The sequence below is a fragment of the Nannobrachium achirus genome (genome assembly GCF_963921795.1).
Source record: "Nannobrachium achirus genome assembly, chromosome: 12".
NCBI lineage: Eukaryota > Metazoa > Chordata > Actinopteri > Myctophiformes > Myctophidae > Nannobrachium > Nannobrachium achirus.
The window spans coordinates 12,885,671-12,906,183 of NC_137832.1; the positions used below are offsets into that span (position 1 = coordinate 12,885,671).

Here is a 20,513-nt window from a genome sequence, read left to right on the forward strand (position 1 = left end):
GTTTATCTTTCTACCAATGTCACTTTTTCTTTTTTCATGAGTATGAGAGCTCTCACAGGGACATGCTGGGCCCCTGATTCAGCCCGGGAAAAAGAGTTGGAGAGGCCCTCATTGCGCGCTATAGAGAGAGATCTCTCTCTATAGCGCTGCTGCTACTCAAAGATTTGCCATTTCAGATCATGACAAGTGACAAGCCAGTGGGTCAATTACATGAGTTATATTTCGTTGTTGTCGGGTGGCAACGTATGTCCAAAAGCGTTTGTTTTGTTTTGTATAAACTCGTGAAAACAGCCGATCTACAAGGCCACAACGCCTCGCGCCGCGAGGCGTTGTGTGCTTGTAGATCTGCTGTTTTCACTACTTTTGTGCGACAGCCTTGTATGATGAAGCAGAGCTTTGCTTTGCGAAAAAATATACACATTTGAAACTTGGAGATACAAGGTTTCTACCCGACAGTGACGATTTACTTTGTTGGCCGCCCAGCCCCCAAAATGGAACAAAGGTCGATTTTTTTTTCCTAATGGCCGGCCTGGACCGGCGGGAATGAACCGGCCGTTCGGGAGTTGTCCCGCTTTTCCCAATGGCCAGTACGTCCCTGGGCTCTCATTGGATCAAAGCGGTATCCCGTTGTATCAGTGACGTGATGGCTTTGTGTTGTCATTGCAGACGATAGAGTACGCGGAGCAGAGGATTCCCGTTCTGAACGAGTTCTGTGTGGTGTGCGACGAGCCGCACGTGTTCCAGAACGGACCCATGCTCAGGGTGAGAAAGCCACATTGACCCACACATTATTTCATAGTAGTGTTGTACAGTGGCGTCAGTTCAGAAAAAGCTAAGGTATGGCAACATGACTGGTGTCTTGCACGCGCGCCTTCGCGTGCGTGCAAGACACCAGTCATGTTGCCATACCTTAAGAAGTGCATTCTATTTCCCCCCGTTTCTACGGTTTCTTGGGCTGGATGTGGCAACCTGGAATGGTTGTTCAAGTGTAGCTAAACTTGGCATGTTAGTACTGTAAACGTGCCTTAATACCTTGTTAAAGTGACCATTTTGTTAATTTCTTTAGTTATTTTACTGCTAATTTAACAACATTATAACCAGCGCAGATAGACAAAGAGACATTCATGGATTTATATTTAAAGGTAACTTTTATTTTCCCCCCTGGGTATACCCAGGGTATGGCAGCTGCATACCCCTGCCAATGCCATACCCAATTGACGCCCCTGATTTCAAGTCAAGACCGAGTGCGGGAGGGGTTCGAGTCTCAGTCGAGACCGAGACCAACGGGGGTGGAGGCCAATAGTCAAGACCGAGACCAGATACAAAAAATTTAATCGATAAAAAATAAATAGAAAATCCTCATTTGATAGGTACTGAGTATTCCTTTTCATTGCCTTGTGTAAGCTCTGGTGCACTTTGAGAGCAACATGAAGAAGATAGATCTATGTATAATGTCATAGGTTTCTCAGGACATAATCTTGAAAAGTTTATAGTTCCTGATATTATTTGCACTTTTTGACTCATTTTCTGGACTATGAGTTTACTTACCAAACCATTTACACACATCATCTAGTAATTCATCAATGAAAAGCACTAGTCAGCTCTCTTATGTTAGTGTATATGGGTATACAATTATTTAATTGCATTGTCTTGACTCTTGACTCGAGTGGACTCGGTGGGGGAAGAGTCCCGAGACCGAGTCAAGACCGAGTAAAATCATGGGTGAGACCGAGATGAGACCGAGTCAATGAAAATTTGGACTTGAGTCCTGACTCGAGATGAGTTATTGACTCGAGTACTAGTACTACAACACTATAAGGTAGAGTCGGAAAATCAGCTGTTGATCTTTTGAGGCTGATTCTGCAAACGTCTTCTAAATCCTTTTCTGAAAAGCCTGTCTCCATACCAGCGGCGCTCAAATGTTTTAAAGTGAAAGACATATACATTTGCATTATGTTTTTCTATTTATTTATCTTATGATAAGCACATGATCACACCCAAGCGTGGCTTTATCGCGATTATTAGCGAGCGCAGTGACGCTTGCGTAACGCGACTCTGCCTATTGTAGTTCCTGAACACGCCACGATCTTGCCAATAATCACGACACCCTCCGTGTGTGTGTGTGTGTGTGTGTGTGTGTGTGTGTGTGTGTGTGTGTGTGTGTGTGTGTGTGTGTGTGTGTGTGTGTGTGTGTGTGTGTGTGTGTGTGTGTGTGTGTGTGTGTGTGTCCACAGCCCACAGTGTGTGAGAGGGAGCTGTGTGTATTCGCCTTCCAAACCCTGGGAGTGATGAACGAAGCGGCCGATGAGATCGCAACTGGAGCTCAGGTAGGGTACAGTATACAAGCACATGCTGTAAACCAGTGGTTCCCAACTTCTTTTCTGACAGGGCACCCATATACAGTGTGTATTAGGTGGGGTTGGCGAAAGGGCCTTTCTGTGTGGAGTTTGCATGTTCTCCCCGTTTCTCCTAGGGCAGTGGTTCTCATCCTGTGGGGTCGGGACCCCCAGGGGGGTCCCCAAATTATTTTGGGGGGTCCCCAGATGATTAACATTGTTTTCTCTCTCAACAGTAAACACACTAACATAAGGTTTAAGTGAATAGAGGGTATCGCACATTTCTGTGACATTTGAGGACTTTTTAAATACCTCTAAAATGAACAAATTTAACATTGGCCAAATGTGAAAATAGCCGATCTACATGCTCACAACGCCTCGCAACGCAAGATGTTGTGAGCATGTAGATCTGCTATTTTCACAATAGAACAATAGAATGTTATGCTAAATGTAATGCCTCAACTCTTAGTGCTCGTAGGGTGGGGCTGTCCTAGGGTAGGTAGTAGGTACCCTCACAAAAAACATGCTGTAATCCTGGTCTCTATACTGCCTCCCTCTGGCCAGCTGGGGCGCCTGATGGAGGTGAAAGGAACTGGTTGGAATAACGTGTTCCTTTCACGCGCTCATCCAACCGGGGAAACTCCCCCTGTCAGGTGAAAAGAAGCAACTTGGACTCCTCATGCATAGAAGGAAGCATGAGGTCAGTCCGTTGCTCTCCCCAGGTTGGCAGAGGGAGTGTAGCGCCCAGGATTACATTAGTTAATTGGCAGTGAAAAATGGGTTACAAAATCATGGGATGAAAATAAGAGCTTGTAGATCTGCTATTTTTGAAAAATCATGAAAGTCTCTTTCATGTCAAGGACCACCAAAATGTATTTGGCCACGGACCCCGATGTTTCTATGTCAGTGGTTCTTAAACTTTTTCATGTCAAGGATTCCAAATGATATGTATTTGCTCTGTGCCGCGCTGTGAGCTTGTAGATCTGCTATTTTAGAATAGCCAAAGTATACAATAATGTTTAACGAATACCCGGCAAAGAGCTGGAGCTCTAAATGCTAGGTTCCCACCTGACATAAATGTTTATGCTAATGCCAAAATGTTCCTCTTCAAGTCATGCACACGTCAAGTGACGGCTGTGAGATGAACACTATAAAAAGACACCTCTATAAAAAGACAGTGTGACATTGGATGCTGAAAGATTGATCTCCAAGCTAACAACCACAAAATGATAACTTTTCTCTGGGTGATTCCAGTGATGCAAGGTGTTGTTAGCTTTAAGATCTGTTCTCTAGGGCATTGGTTCTCAAAGTGGGGTCCTTGTTGGGTTCCAGGGGGCAACAATACTTAGTACATCGTCACAATCATTTTCATCAATATTAAAGAGGTGGTGCCATGATTTCCCCCCCCCCCCCCTCTAAAACATGATTATCAGGTATTATGATTATACTAGGAGGAAGATTTTTAATCTTTAAAGTATACAGAAAGAGTTAAAATTGGGTTTTTATGTGGCCACACCCCCAGTTCATTAAGTATGCATGGATGTCATGGTGGGTGGTGACCCAGCTGAAGTTAGCCACACCCCACATTGTTGGGTGAATGGTAATTAGGGGAGGAGTTGATACTGTGATGTAAAAGTATCTTTTGACCACAAGGTGACAGCCTCCAAGAGAAAACAAACAAATACCAAGAGAATACATAATTGCTCAGAAAAACCACACCAGGGGGTCCAATGATGTACTTTCAACCTCCTAGACACATGAAAAACAGAAAAAGTACAAAACTATGGCACCACCTCTTTAAGCCACTATATAGAGTAGTCGGGGGGTATCTTCAGAAATAGTGTCATATCCTGGAATAAATTCCTTACCAAAACATTTCTTCACTAATGTGTTTGTAAAGGTGTCTAGTAACCAGTGTTGGGTAACGCGCGTTAAGTAATATAACACATATTACTAATATATTACCGAAATGCGGTAATGACTAATATAATGCCCTACTAAAAAAAACATCGGTAATATAATGCAGTAATGCTAACTTCATTACGGCATTACTTTCCGCGTTACCAACCAGGGTCCCGTCGTCCCGTTTTAAGCCAATATGGTACGGATTTTTGTCGTGGGACCAGGTTTACCTCCTGTGCCTTCAGCCTTCCTCTCAAGTTCTGTGGCTGCGCGCTGCTGCTGCCCCGCACAGAACGGCACATATACGTAGGGACGTGCAGAGAATGTTAGAGAGGCAGGGGGCTGACATGTTAGAGAGGCAGGGGCTGAGGCAGGGCTCAAGCCCCCTTTGATGTCTATGTGTGTACATGCCTGAGCCAGGCACTGTCGGTAGGATTGGAGTGCCTGGAATTTGGAAACCATTGCGCACAGTGAGTCAGCGCACCCAGGTGTTTAGAATGATTATTAGCCTAGTAAGCTACTAAATTCCACAACATTTCAACAACTGAAGGGAAAACACACGCTAAAATGTATGCATTACTGAGAACTATCAAATCTGCCTGGTTTATATCTCCCACCCATGAACTGTAGCGCTGTGTTGGTGGATGTTTTCTCCGACGCACGGGCTGTCAGATAAAACATGCCCAAAAAACAAGAGCTATCACTCCCACAAAGTAACGTCAGAAACACAGGACACCCCAGCAGCACGCAGCAGTGTCACTCACACAACGCATCTTCTCTGATAAATCCGATCATTTTCGTTGTGTATAGCAACTGGGTGTCAATGTATAGGGATACTGGACATCTGGGCAGCTTGATGTAAAATGTGCTCTTTTGTCCAAAATATTAAGAATTAGTACATTTTCTTCAAGATGGAATTTGTTTAATCTTTTAAGTCAGATAAATAAACACACTACATTTAATAACTGAAACAATTGGCCTATATAGTAAGTATTACTGTACACTACAGTAGGCCTATAGGCTGCACTATAATGACATAATTTATTGACAGGCCAATTTGTAAAAAAAAAAAATATATATATATATATATATATATATATATATATATATATATATATATATATATATATATATGTGTGTGTGTGTAATTGTTCAATTTAAACATTTTGGTAAAAGTAACGTTAAAGTAATAAGTAATATATTACATATTACTCTAGTGCAGACAGTAATATGTAACAAAAATATTACTTTAAAATGAAGGTAATAAGTAATCAGTATATATTACCAAAAAAAGTAACGCTACCCAACACTGCTAGCAACACACCTCACAAAGACTGAAATTCAGTTTCCCTAGGAGAATCCTTGACAGCTGCTGAAAGTTGGCGTCCCATTAAATTAACTATACAGGATAAATATGCTTTAACTAGCATGTGAGGGGTCAAACTAGGGTTCTTTCATGATTCTGAATCCATTGCAAGCATTTGTTTTGCAAAAAAAAAAACAATCCTTGGACAAAGAATGGCCCCACAAAACTATGGTTTAGTGATGAGTCATCACTTTTCAAATTTTTGTGAAAAGTGATTAAAGTGATTTACCCCAAGGAATGTTTTTGTGCAAAACAAATGCTTGCAATGGATTCAGAATCATGAAAAACTCCTAGTTTGACCCCTCACATGCTACTTAAAGCATATTTATTTTTGTGTGTTTTATCCTTTATAGTTAATTTAATGGGATGGCAACTTTTAGCAGTTGTCAATGATTCTCATAGGGAAACTGAATTTCGGTCTTTGTGGGATGTGTTACTAGACACCTTTACAAACACATTGGTGAAGAAATGTTTTTGTAAGGAATTTATTCCAGGACTTTTTAAGATATTCCCCGACTATAGCGAAGTCCTCGCTCATCCCCTGGTTCCCGGAAGTATGGGTCATCTTAAAATCCTCTCATATAAGTATCAAATTTGATGTCAGTATTTTCTAGTCAAAATGTTGTTAAAATGGGTTTAAATTCGAAATGATTTAAATGATTCTTAAATCTTCTCTTCTGTGGTTTTCTGGCAGAGAGAGAGAGAGAAAGAGAGAGAGAGAGAGAGAGAGAGAGAGAGAGAGAGAGAGAGAGATAAGAGAGAGAGAGAGACTGTTTTTTGACCATTGTTTCTCCATGTCTTTGTGCAGGTAGTAGATCTGTTAGTGTCCATGTGTCGCTCTGCTCTGGAGTCGCCCAGGAAAGTTGTCATTTTTGAGCCATATCCCTCTGTGGTCGATCCCAACGATCCCCAGACTCTGGCCTTCAACCCCAGGGTATGTACTGTCTACACTGCAAAACTCATGTTAGTCTATACCCCAGGGTATGTACTGTTACTGTATACACTGTTCAAACTCATGTTAGTCTATACCCCAGGGTATGTACTGTTACTGTATACCCATGTTAGTCTATAGATACCCCAGGGTATGTACTGTCTACACTGCAAAATTCATGTTAGTCTATACCCCAGGGTATGTACTGTTACTGTATAAACTCATGTTAGTTTATACCCCAGGGTATGTACTGTTACTGTATGCACTGTATAAACCCATGTTAGTCTATAGATACCCCAGGGTATGTGCTGTATGCACTGCAAAACTCATGTAGTCTATACCCCAGGGTATGTGATGTATGCACTGCAAAACTCATGTTCAACCCCAGGGTATGTACTGTATGCAATGCAAATGTAATGTTAGTCTACAGATAGATAGATAGATAGATAGATAGATAGATAGATAGATAGATAGATAGTTGTTTTTTTATCTTTTTTTTTTAATGTTAATTCATTTTTTTAATAATAGATTTGTTTAAAAAAATATGAAAAATCGGTTTGTGAACGTAATAGCAGGATTGGAATCGTATCGTGAGTTGAGTGAATTGTTACATGCCAGATAGATAGATAGATCGTTGAGTAGCGTTAAATCCATACTCAAAGTATTTCTCCGCTTCGGGCGGACTACAGCGGAGTTCATTTTAGGGAGAGCTTTCAGCTTTCAGTTCATTCAAAGTTCCTCTAAAATACAGAACACACCCAGGCTCAAAATAGACACATGCTGCTCCATTTGCACCGCTTGACTCTGTTGTTGTTTTTTCTTTTCTTTCTTTTTTTTTTTCCTTTTCTTTCCTTACAGAAAAAGGACTATGATCGTGTGATGAGAGCTCTGGACAGCCTTACATCTATTCGGGAGATGACCCAGGTGTGAGGACATTCACTCATTCTTTCTACCGGTTCTGACCAGTGTTAATTTTGGCAGCAAATTTTTGATTTAGTTTTAGTTCCAGTCTTTTGAATAAAATGCAATTTAGTTTTAGTCATATTTTAGTAATCTGAAATGTTTTAGTTTTAGTCTAGTTTTAGTCGACGAAATTTCATAATATTTTAGTCGACTAAATGTACAGTTGATTTTGTCGACAAAACATTTTTGTCAGGCTTTGATGGTGTCGTAATGGCTGATTTTACACACTTGGTTGCACTCTGAAAATAGTCGATCTACAAGCTCACAACGTGTTGCGATGCGACGCGTTGTGAGCTTGTAGATCTGCTATTTTCAGAGTGCAACACCCGATTGCAACCAGACATTAAATTGCTTGTCTTTTAGTTCTACTGGATCTCTTCTCAATATATTTAGTCATAGTTTTAGTCATTATAGCTTAGTTTTTATTTAGTTTCTATTTAGTTTTCGTCAGTGAAAAAAGGTAGTCAACGAACATTTTTCGTCGACAAAATCAACACCGGTTCTCACTGATTTATAGTTGTGTCGCACACTACGATGAATTAGCTTTTTGTTAAGCTACAAGGTGTGCTGACTGACTTTCGGTGTTTTATCGGTTTGATCTGTATACATATATACTGCAGAGGTCTTCAACAGGGGGTCTGGGACCCCTAGGGGTCCTCAGAGTAAATACAGGGGGTCCTCCAAATCTTTGTGTGATAGAAACCTTTTTTCCCCTTTTTTATATTAACCACTTGAACCCTAACATCCATATTCTGATAACCTTAGCCAAAAATAGCAGATCTACAAGCTCACAACGCCTCGCGCTGCGAGGCGTTGTGAGCTTATAGATCGGCTATTTTCGGCAAAAAGGTTTGGTTTATAGGGGAAAAAGAGCAGACTAAGTACAGAGTGAAAGGCCAAGTGTATTAAGTACTGACGGTTCAAGTGGTTACATATCTGATCTAACACAAATTGACATGAATCCAAAATACACTGATGATTGTGCTGTCAAATGATGAAACTATATGGAATCTGGGGGTCCCTGCTTCATCTCTCTCTCAGCTAAGGGGTCCTTGGCCTGAAAACGTTGAAGACCCCTGATATACTGTATATAATAACTACTCGGTTATTTTTTGTATTTTTTTTATTTTTTTTTAATTTCCTGCAAAGTAACTGTTTTTGACAACATACGTTTACAACGCATAGTGAGTGATATGAAAGCAGCATGAAAGGAGATGTATAATGTCTTGTGTCGTCGTCGTCTCCGCAGGCCCCTTACCTAGAGATCAAGAAACAGATGGACAGACATGACCCCCTGGCTCACCCACTGCTACAATGGTAAGACCCTTCTTCACTTACCCGCAAACAAGCACCGCGAGATCCTGGAAGTCACACAGGAGTTTGCTGTGTGCATTTGTTGCTGACTAGAATTGAATTACAACTGCAGTATAATCCAATCCACTTTTTTTTCTGTTCTTATTTTTTATTTTTTATTTTTTTTTAACAAGCAAACACATCTGAGAAATATTCTACTACAGGGTTCCCCAATTAGTTTTCCCCAAGGGCCGAATTATGTCTAGGGTACCAAGCCGAGGGCCACAACATTGCAGGGGACGACGGCAGCGTTCCCGCTACTCCAGCGACAGTTCAGATATCGTCGTTGTCGGGTGAAAATCTTGTATGTCCAAAACCATTCGTTTTGCATTTATCATTTTAAAAATGATTTAAACTAGTGAAAACAGTCGATCTACAAGCACACAACGCCAAGTCTTTTGCTGCCATGTCCAAAACACTTTCTCCTACACAAGCGTTCCCAACACAACTGCCTGCGGTAACGTGAGCCTCAGCTCGATAGAGAACTATCGAGGTATCAACATGCAAGGTATACATATCGATGAAGACGGCTTGAAATGAGGTATTGCTGTATGTAACAGACACACTATGCATTCACGTAGCACATGCAAAAAAGCAGTCCATCTGTAACCAGGTGTCGTTAATTCAATAAAACCATTGTTGGAAAATGGAAACAAGGCATTTAATTTCTTTATTCTATGTGTACTACTGTGCAGTGTGCATGCATAGATATGCTATTCATTATCTAGGTTAGGCAGGCAGTGGACCTAAAGCAGAAAAACGTTAAAAATGATATTCAACAGACAACAACGTTATCGAATATCAAAGGTTTTCTTAATATCGTCCAGCCCTACCTTCTATGTTACAAAAGATGCCATCCAAGTTTACTTTTTATGTAGGCATTGTATTTTTTAATAAGACGGGCAATATTAAATCCTGTTGGTTATTGATTAATCACCAGATTCGAGGGAGAGGCGGGGGCGAGTCATGGCAAGTGATTTTCATTCAGCCCAAATCCGTCTCTCTTTCATTTCAAATGGGGTATCCTTTGACTGGGTGGTGGTGATAACTTAACTGACACAAGGTATTTATAAACATAGCCTACTGGATGATGGAGACATTTGACTTTAATTAAATCTTGATCAGGGGAATTCTTCTGCTCTGTCCTCTGTGGTGCCGGGTGCACTCTGCCTGCGTATGCGAGGTTCATCTCCAGACATGTGGTTCGCGGCCCCAACAGGATCAGCTTGTAGCGGAGGAGGGTCGGCGCTCCAAGGAGTGGAGGAAAATCCTCCCTCCACTGCCACTCGTACCCATTTTAACTCATTTACTGCCTCTCCCGATAGTCCCGTTAAAATCCCTATGTACCTCTCTGCCGGTCCCGATAGTCCCGAGACTTTAATATGCTTTAATCGCCATAAAACATTAAAAAGTAAAATCGCTGTTTTATCTGAGATCGGTGTCTAATCGCCCGAAGTGTTTCCGGATGCATTTCCGGTCTGCGCCGTGTATGACTTCCGTATCCGGTCGGATATAGCTAGTAACACAATGAATAAAAGCTGAACCCCACCATATTTTCAGTTTGGTTTACACATTGTTAATGTATTCTTTCATGTATTAATTAAACCCCTAATTTAATTCCCAATGTGTAGGATTTATCTGTCCATAGTCTAGTTTGTTCTGTTCTACTTGGTTTTATTCTTTTCCCATGACCTACATTTCACCTGGGTGTTGTTTTGTATGTTAGAGTGTGTGTGTGTGTGTGTGTGTGTGTGTGTGTGTGTGTGTGTGTGTGTGTGTGTGTGTGTGTGTGCGTGTGCGTGTGCTGTATATAAGAGAGGTTCAATTTGATACATGTGCCGTCAGGATTATGACATTTTATATGATGATTAATTGTCACTCAAATAATTGCGATTAACGATTTCATTTAGTTTTTTGTCGTTGACAATTACATTTATTTTTGGCTTGTAGGCTTTGAAGTTTGAAGTATGGCAGATATGACTCATAACCTAAATATACAAAGAAATGACAACTTTATACTTAATATTTGACAACTTTATACATAAAATAGCCGATTTACAAGCTCACAATCGCATCGCAACGCATTGTGAGCTTGTAGATCTGCTTTACACTATGTTTTTGAAAATGTTTGAAAATATATGAATATTTTTCAACATGGAAACGATTATGACGACTATGACAAAATAATTGTGATTATGTCAAATAATGATGTAATAATTGTGACAGGCTGATGTGTGAGTGTGTGTAAGTTGTAAGGTGCAGGTTTAAGATAAGCCTGAATCAGGTGAGTTATGATATGGAATATGGTGTTTCATGGATTAATAAAACAGGTTTTCTTGTGTTTGCAGGGTGATATCCAGTAACAGGTCGCACATTGTCAAACTTCCGGTCACCAGAGTGAGTGACATTCTATACCATTTGTTGTCAAAGCAAGATTGTATTTACATTTTATTGATTGATTGATTTTGTATTATATAGCAACAGATCAACATGAACAAAGTTCTAATAGATTTAATTTATGATCAACCACTTAACCCTGTATTACACTTTGTTGCGCAATTAGCCAGTAGCTATGCCCCTCCCATAAAGCTTTTGTCCAATGCTAGCTTAGAATAACTTCCTGCTTGCCAAGGTTTGCCTTGGCAACAGCCTTGGCAAGCTGCTGGTTGCTAAGCTAGCATTGGACAAAAGCCTTTAGGGGAGGGGTATAGCTACTGGCTAATTGTGGTATACGAAAATAGCCGATCTGCAAGCTCACATATGCGCCGAGGTGGGATCTTGCAGATCAGCCATAATCATGATTTGTAATAATATTTAAAATCCACAAAGTAACTAGAAGTAGAAGTTTTTGAATAAATGTAGTGGAGTAAAACTACAATATTTGTATCCGAAATGTAGTGGAGTAGAAGTAAAAGTATTGGAAATTGTAACTACTCAAGTCAAGTACAGATACCTCAAAATTGTACAGCACTTGATTAAATGTACTTAGTTACTTTACACCAGTGGTTCTCAACCAGGGGGGGGGTCCCCAAATTATGATGGGGGGTCCCCAGATGTTTAGCTTGATGTGCAACATTGTTTTCTCACTCAACAGTGAACATATATGCTCATTTCTAAAGTAACAATTTAAGGACTTTTTAATACCTCTAAAATGACAAAAACATTGACCAAATTGTCAAATATTAGAGGCAGAAATTGTGAAAATTGCTAAAATGATAAAAAAAAAAACATTTATCAAATTGTCAAATATTAGAAGCAGTAATTGTGAAAATAGCTGATCTACATGCTCACAACGCCTTGCAACGCGAGGCATTGTGAGCATGTAGATCTGCTATTTTCACAATAGAACCGAGTTATACAAAATGTAATGCCTCAACTCTTAGTGCTCGTCAGGGTGGGGGGTTCCCCAGTTAAAGGTGTATTCAGTGATAATGAAAGTGGCCGTGGGTCATCTTGTCCCTTACTGGCCTTACAGCGCGGAAATGTTTAGTTTTTTATAGAATTTTTACACCATTATAATGTTCTCGTTTTGATCATTAGACCAAATCACTGAATATTGGTAGGCCTACGTCTCCAGCTTCAGGATATGTATGATACTGATTTACTACGAGACTGTGGCATTTTATGAGTTTAGTAGTTTACAATCTAGGCATTTAGCACACGTTCTTAATTCAGAGCGACTGTGGTTCTCAAAACCTTTATTTTGACCATCATAACTAAACATCATAACATAACTACGGCCATAGATTGGTCGAGGACTGGCTGGCCACCTCTGAAAACCGAATCTAGCTATGCTCGTAACACGGGCCATGGTGGAAGTCCTTATATGGTCAGCACACATTCTAATGAGGAGAATGAATGGAAAATGTACCAATTATATTTTTATTTGAATGAAATACAATCACTGAATATACCTTTAAAATATTATTATTTTGGGGGTCACGGCTTTATGCCTCTGCAGAGGCTTTTTAGTCCATGTTGTCGACTGACTTGTTCCTCTCTCTTCCCGGGCCGAGCAGCAACTGAAGTTCATGCACACGCCACATCAGTTCCTGCTGCTCAGCAGCCCTCCTGCCAAAGAGTCCAACTTCAGAGCTGCCAAGAACCACTTTGGCAGCACGTTTGCCTTCCAGTGAGTTCCACATTCACCACGCCAACTCGCTTCCATCCGTTTAGGCACTGTGGGGTCTTCAACAGGGGGGTCCGGAGACCACTATAGGGGGTCCTCGGAGCTACTATTATGAGGGCAGCCAAATCTTTGTGTGATAGGGACTAGGAGTGGGTGATATGGAAAAATATTTTTTATAAGGCTCCCTCATTGCATCACAATACATACGATATTTCTGAAAAGGCATATCGTGGAGACATTGGATCGTCTCAACGATATTTATCACCATATCGCCCAGCAGTAATAGGAACTTTTTATTCATAGTACTTTACCGACTTTATTCCATCCATCTTCCATCCCCTCTTATATAAACTTTTTTTTGCGCTACCTCAGTTTTGGTGGCGTGCAATTGGGCCATTTGTCAAATCGGTGGCTTCAATCGGGAATCGATTCCTTGCATTTTGCTAAGAGATATGTTATATAGTTTAATTTATATACATTTATTTGTGAATACATTTTCTCCATTGACTTTAATTAAAAGTTAACTTTTAACTTCCCAACGTCCCAAATATGGAGATGACTGACACATAACGGGTTTGGTATGAAATAGGGTCTTCTGTCTGTGTTTAAATGCCACCATGACAATCTGTTTGTTGTTGTTGTTGTTGTTGTTGTTGTGTTTAGTGGATCACACATTGAGAACTGGCATTCTATACTGAGGAATGGGCTAGTGGTGGCCTCCAATACCAGACTGCAGGTACTGTGCACTTAACGTAAATCACAACATTACTGTACTCTTCAAACAGTAGTTCTAAGCCTGTGGAAGTTTTTGTATAGTACTTTTTGCATACTCGTTTCTCAATACAAACGTCTGATTTCTCTTTTGGGTCACAAGCTAAAACAGTTTGGGAACCGCTGGTCCTCTGTACTTCTGAAAGCCAATGAATTTCTCTTGTTTATGTCTGTGTTGTACAGCTGCACGGCGCCATCTATGGGAACGGGATATATCTCAGCCCCATGTCAAGCATATCCTTTGGCTACTCAGGTAAACCAGCTGACTGCACACAGATGGTGTGACATGATGTGACACATGCAGGGGTGTCACACCAAATTCTGGGCCCTGGGTACAAGGATTCACTGCGGGCCCCCCATGAATGTTCTTCGTTGGGGGAGGGGGTTTAACCCATTTAGACTGGGAACGGATTATTTTGTGCTTTAACTATTGAAAAATAGCAGATCTACAAGCTCACAGGTGCCGCGCTGCGAGCTTGTAGATCTGTTATTTTTTGAAAAATCGTGAAAATTTGTGCAAGTCTTTGAATATTTCAAATCCTTCTAAGGTTTTTTTGAAAAACGTATGTTTCCCATCTCATAATATTTAGTTCCAGGGAATCCCCAGATGCAAAATTTGAGTTACAAATGTTCGCTTAAAAAATACATGCAGTATATTTCAAAATTTGTACACATTTTCATAACTTTTAAAAAATAGCAGATCTACAAGCTCGCAGCGCGCTGTGAGCTTGTATACCTGCTATTTTTCAATAGCTAAATAATGAAGTGCTAAATGGTGCTCTCATAACTCGGCCTGGTTGGGGTGTGGATTACTGGAGCTCACATAGCAGTGTAGTGCCTCAAGAAACTAAGATACCTGTACCAAATGAAACGAGCATCTGTCTAAACAGCATGCTATCTAAATAACGCTCTGTACATTTGAAACTATTTTGTGGGTTTCATTTGTAATCCTAAAGCGGTCTTGTTGAGGTCCAACACAGGTGTTTTTCGATTCAATCAGAACACCTGTGTTGGTCCCCAACATGACCACTGTAGGACAACAAATGAAATATTGTAATACTTATCACTTGGTATCAAAAGTAATATATTAAATTACATTACTGCAAGTGATAAGATGGTGTATCAAACGCTGCAGTTTTAGGTAACAGCGTTTTTTTTTTTGTTTTTCGTTCAACAGGGATGAACAAAAAGCAACAAAAAGTGACTTCGAAGGACGAAAATACGGCTAGCAGCAAGACCAACTTACATCTGCAGGTAATCTGTAGTAGACTTTACAAGGGGTACACTACTTCAATAACGTCTTTGGATTAATGTTGATAACTACTGTATATTGTCGCTGTAGGGCAGAAACCTTGTTTCTCCAAATGTTTACCTTTTTTATGTTTTTCCGCCATTGAACGCCCTATTTCATCATGCAAGAGTGTCAAGCTCACAACTAGCTTGAGTTCTTAGAGCTGCTAATTCCGCCACATTCTGTTTCTATTGGCTGCACATTTCTAAATTGACAATTTAAGGACTTTTTAATACCTCTAAAAAGACAAATTAAACACTGGCTAAATTGTCAAATATTAGAGGCAGAAATTGTGAAAATAGCCGATCTACATGCTCACAACGTCTCGCAGCACGAGGCGTTGTGAGCATAGTTCAAATATGATTCTTTTGGGGGTCGCGGCCAGAAAAGGTTGAGAACCACTGGCCTAATATGACCTGCCTGGGTCTCCTGTGGTTTAATGTCCACCTTCTCCATTTGCAGTCACAGAAGAAAGGCCAACAACCACAGTTCCTGCAGAGTCGCAATCTGAAGTGCATTGCCTTATGTGAAGGTAAGTGACCACATCACCACCCCTTTTCTTTGACGATGGCTGGCCAGATTGCTGACATACCGGTAGAAACATAGGGTTTTTCAAAAAATCTTAGAAGGATTCAAAAGACACTTATAGAATCGGGTCAAAATTCAAATTTTCACGATTAAAAAAAAAAAATAGCAGATCTACAAGTTCGCAGCGCGGCACTCGGTGCCGCGCTGTGAGCTTGTATATCTGCTATTTTTCAACAGTTAAAGCATAAAATAATGATACACAATAATGTGTACCCGTTCTAAATGGGTTAAATAGTGTAGCGTGTGCATCATATTCAGGAGTCTGCCATGACAGTAGTCGCACCGTGGGCCACGTGTGGTCCCGAGGGGTCGTGTTAAGGGCCCCCAGGGGCCACAAGGCACACCGTTGCTCCAATGATCACCGAGCATGACTCGAATGCTGTTCAGGGGTTTGCCATGGGAGGCACGGTGGCGCAGTGCTTAGCGCTTCGCCTCACAGCTAGAAGGTCCTGGGTTCGATTCCCGCCGGGGGACGCTGTGGGCGCTGGCGGCGTGTTCCTCCTCCGCATCATCAGCGCCCACACCCTAGGTGGGGTTGGCGATAGGGCCTTTCTGTGTGGAGTTTGCATGTTCTCCCCGTGTCTCCTAGGGTTGATACCCTCACAAAAACATGCACGTAATCCTGGTCTCAATAATGCCTCCCCCTGGCCAGCCGGGGCGCCTGATGGAGGGGAAAGGAGCTGGTTGGAATAACGTGTTCCTTCCACGCGCTACGTCCAAACCAGGGAAATCTCCACTGTCAGGTGAAAAGAAGCAACTTGGACTCCTCATGCAGTGAAGGAAGCATGAGGTCAGTCCGTTGTCTCCCCAGGTTGGCAGAGGGAGAGCAGAGCCCAGGATTACATAGGCAATTGGCACTGGGTGAACAAAAATGGGTTACAAAATTGTGGGATAAAAATTATAAAAAAAAAAAAAGGGGGTCTGCCATGACAATGGTCACACAAAATAAATTGCACACACATGGGGACACTACAGTATAGTGTTACAGCAGTGTCTAAAGGCCAGACCATACCAATGCAACTATAGTTGCAAGTCCTTGCAACAAAACGGTTTTAATGGTTGGCAAGTAATTGCAAGTAGTTCCATGTCGCGAGTGAGTTGCAAGGGGTTGCAGTGGTGTGGACTGGCCGTAACATTTCAAACTGCCTCAACTTGGTTACCATTGCTCTGATCTACCTTGATCAGAGCTTGGGCGATATGGAAAAATACAATATCACAATATACTAGCCCTTACCCGTTCAAAGATATGAGCTCCAAAATGATGTGCAGTGTGTGGGTTATGGGATGTGCACTGTGCACACAGTATATGAGGGATGGAAAGTAACTTTAACTGGTGCTTGCATGATGTAGGAGCATCAATGTAAGAAACCCGTTTTGTTTAATGGCTACAGAGATACTGTTCCCCCCCCCCCCCCCAGCCCGCCCGCCCACCCGCCTGCACACACACCCGCCTGCCTGCACACACACACACACACACACACACACACACACACACACACACACACACACACAGAGCTGGTTAAACATTTTGCCTCAAGCTAGATGCAGAATAGATGTGCCTCATGCTAGATGCAGAATAGATAGTAGATACACCATAAAAATGCTAATATACAGCATACGATTTGTGAAAGTGACAAACGGGCTTCACAGTTATGTCAGGTGTGTTCATATGCTAATGGTGATGCGATTTCAGATCAATTGCTCCAGCCACTGAGGAGAAACGCTGTGACAGACACTCACTCAGACAGACAGACATTCGCAAAATTATAGTATAGATATAACGAAAACTAACGTAAAAAGGAGTAACAGACCATGTAGACCAGTGGTCCTCATTTTGGGAGGTCTAAATTGATCCTTACAAGTATATAACTCTGACATTATACAAATGCAACCAAATTGGTTTCATTTGTATACTGTCAGAGTTAAGGGGAGACCTTTACATTTTAAAGTTTGAGAACTACTGATTTAGACCAAAATGCAGGTTTAAATTAAATTCTGCAATGAATCTCTGTATTAACAATTCAACAGGATTTTTTTTATAAGGCTCCCTCATTGTATCACGATATATACGATATCTCTGAAAAGGAAATATCGTGGAGACATTGCATCGTCTCAACGTATGTATCACCATATCGCCCACCCCTAGATCAAGGCCATATAGGACTGGCTTGGACGTGGCATTGTGGCCTGTAATCTGAGCTCAGTTTAAGCCAATTAGACCTGGAAAGCATCTGTGTGACTTTTAGATTTGAACCACTTTAACCATTATATTTTACTTTAACTATTCAAAAAATAGCAGATATGCAAGCTCATAGCACGGCACTCTGCTATTTTTGCAAAGAATCATGACAATTTCTGCAAATCTTTTAATATACTGTGTATATATGTCATAGTATATTAGAGAAACAGCACATTCGAGACGCGGAGCACTCGTGGTGCGGCACGGGGCGGAGCAAGCGGTCGCCTCAACAACGTACTCCAGGCGGTGCGCCGCTCTATTGTCCACGACACTGCGAGCGGCTACCGAAGCCCCCCTGTATCCACGAAGCCCAAACGAGTTACGAGGCCCCCCTGGGTCCACGAAGCCCCAAGCGGCGCGAAGGCCAGCGGACCTTGGTCCTGCTCTTCGCCCCCGAGCGCCGCAGGCGCGAGTGGCCGCGAAGAGCGGGCCAGGGCCGCGCGGCCGGCGGAGCGCCGCGCGAGTTACGAAGCCGTGGTGAATGCAATCGTTATATTTATGCCCAGGCCGTAAGGCCTGGGCAAGCGCACGTTAAACGCCCTGTCCAAGTGACTACAATGGAGCTAATGGCTAGGCTAGGCTAGGCTAGGCTAGGCTAGGCTAGGCTAGTAAATAAAGAGTAAACACTTCCGGTCTGCGGCGAGTTCAAAGCGTGACGTAACTCTCTTATATACACTCTGGTGAATGGCAGAGCAGTGGCTGACGTCGCCATCTGGTGGTGATTAGTGTGTGGTGAACGTCAAAACGAGTGCTCCTTGACAACTTTTACTGGTTTCTTGAACATACTGTAACATATATATATGTCATAGTATATTAGAGAAACAGCACATTCGAGACGCGGAGCACTCGTGGTGCGGCACGGGGCGGAGCAAGCGGTCGCCACAATAACGTACTCCAGGCGGTGCGCCGCTCTATTGTCCACGACACTGCGAGCGGCTACCGAAGCCCCCCTGTATCCACGAAGCCCAAACGAGTTACGAGGCCCCCCTGGGTCCACGAAGCCCCAAGCGGCGCGAAGGCCAGCGGACCTTGGTCCTGCTCTTCGCCCCCGAGCGCCGCAGGCGCGAGTGGCCGCGAAGAGCGGGCCAGGGCCGCGCGGCCGGCGGAGCGCCGCGCGAGTTACGAAGCCGTGGTGAATGCAATCGTTATATTTATGCCCAGGCCGTAAGGCCTGGGCAAGCGCACGTTAAACGCCCTGTCCAAGTGACTACAATGGAGCTAATGGCTAGGCTAGGCTAGGCTAGGCTAGGCTAGTAAATAAAGAGTAAACACTTCCGGTCTGCGGCGAGTTCAAAGCGTGACGTAACTCTCTTATATACACTCTGGTGAATGGCAGAGCAGTGGCTGACGTCGCCATCTGGTGGTGATTAGTGTGTGGTGAACGTCAAAACGAGTGCTCCTTGACAACTTTTACTGGTTTCTTGAACATACTGTAACATATATATATATATATATATATATATATATATACTAGAAAGGGCCGCAAAAGTCTAGAGTTCAGGCCGCTGTGCGGCCTTCACCGCCATGTTGCGGCAGTGTGGTGTGTGTAATGGCCAAATATGGGTAATTCTTTTTTTGAGAAAAAATAGTTTTTTGATAAAAAATAGTTTTTTGATAAAAAATAGTTTTTTGATAAAAAATAGTTTTTTGAGAAAAAAAAGTTTTTTGAGGAAAAAAAAGTTTTTTGAGAAAAAAAAAGTTTTTTGAGAAAAAAAAGTTTTTTGAGAAAAAAAAAGTTTTTTGAGAAAAAAAAAGTTTTTTGAGAAAAGAATTTTGGAAAAAAAAACGTGTGCGCACACACATGCACACGCACACACACACACACACACACACACCCCTCTGTTGTAATTCGATACTCTACTCTGCTCAGCTCCTCTCCCCCCTCCCTCCCCCCCCCCCCTCCCTCTGTAACTTGATACTCTGATGATCATTTTGACGTTTGAGCACTGGCCAGAATGGTCAGAATACTCTGTCAGGACTGGCTGCTCTGCGTGAGGCGAGATTTTGTTAAATTGAAATAAATGCGGTTCAAAGAGTGGCATGTTTAAAATGTGGACAGTGGGAAATTTTCACGTTTGTTCGACGTGGTGGCTATGTTTGTGAGAGGTGGAATATGTAGCTAAACATTCTGGTTTAGGTTTGCCTCCAATTGATCCAATATAGATGCTTGATATATATATATATATTTTTTTTTCTATAGCTAACATTTGTTACTGAAATTTCTCTTTCCTGGGTCCCTTGGAACAAAATATTTTGAGATGAGGGTCCACGGTCAAATACATACCAGGGCCTTTTCCACCAAAAGAACCTTGGTTCCAGAACCAGTGCCGGTTCAACTTTCTTGGAACCTTGGTTTGTTCTTGCGAACCGGCTTGCGTTTCCACCAGATTGAACCATGATTGAACCAGAGGAACCAAGGATTTTGTGGTTCCCGTTCGGAACCAACTTTTACGGTTCGGAAACCAACTCAGTTCTCGGTGGAAAAGCGCACCTCTGGTTCATCCCATAGGCGGGAGAAAGAACCAGAACCGGTTCTTTGCCGGTGGAAAAGGCCCCATAGAGTACTGTACATTCTAGGCGTCCTTGACATGAAAAGTTTGAGCACCACTGATATAGAAACAGACTGTACGTTTTTTTTTTTTTT

The 20,513-nt window shown here is 42.1% G+C and overlaps 1 protein-coding gene across 1 annotated transcript in view; it reads left to right on the forward strand.

Moving 5' to 3' along the window:
* Positions 1–20,513, forward strand: part of parp8 (poly (ADP-ribose) polymerase family, member 8) — a gene marked incomplete at its 3' end in the record, with an annotated part of 110,574 nt that overhangs the window by 89,035 nt on the left and 1,026 nt on the right. The window contains exons 17-27 of the mRNA XM_080738456.1: positions 667–762; positions 2,235–2,327; positions 6,413–6,538; positions 7,394–7,459; positions 8,748–8,815; positions 11,200–11,248; positions 12,871–12,983; positions 13,644–13,716; positions 13,935–14,004; positions 14,929–15,005; positions 15,505–15,574. Coding sequence (XP_080594582.1) covers positions 667–762; positions 2,235–2,327; positions 6,413–6,538; positions 7,394–7,459; positions 8,748–8,815; positions 11,200–11,248; positions 12,871–12,983; positions 13,644–13,716; positions 13,935–14,004; positions 14,929–15,005; positions 15,505–15,574 — 901 coding nt within the window. The remainder of the gene's footprint in view (positions 1–666; positions 763–2,234; positions 2,328–6,412; positions 6,539–7,393; positions 7,460–8,747; positions 8,816–11,199; positions 11,249–12,870; positions 12,984–13,643; positions 13,717–13,934; positions 14,005–14,928; positions 15,006–15,504; positions 15,575–20,513) is intronic.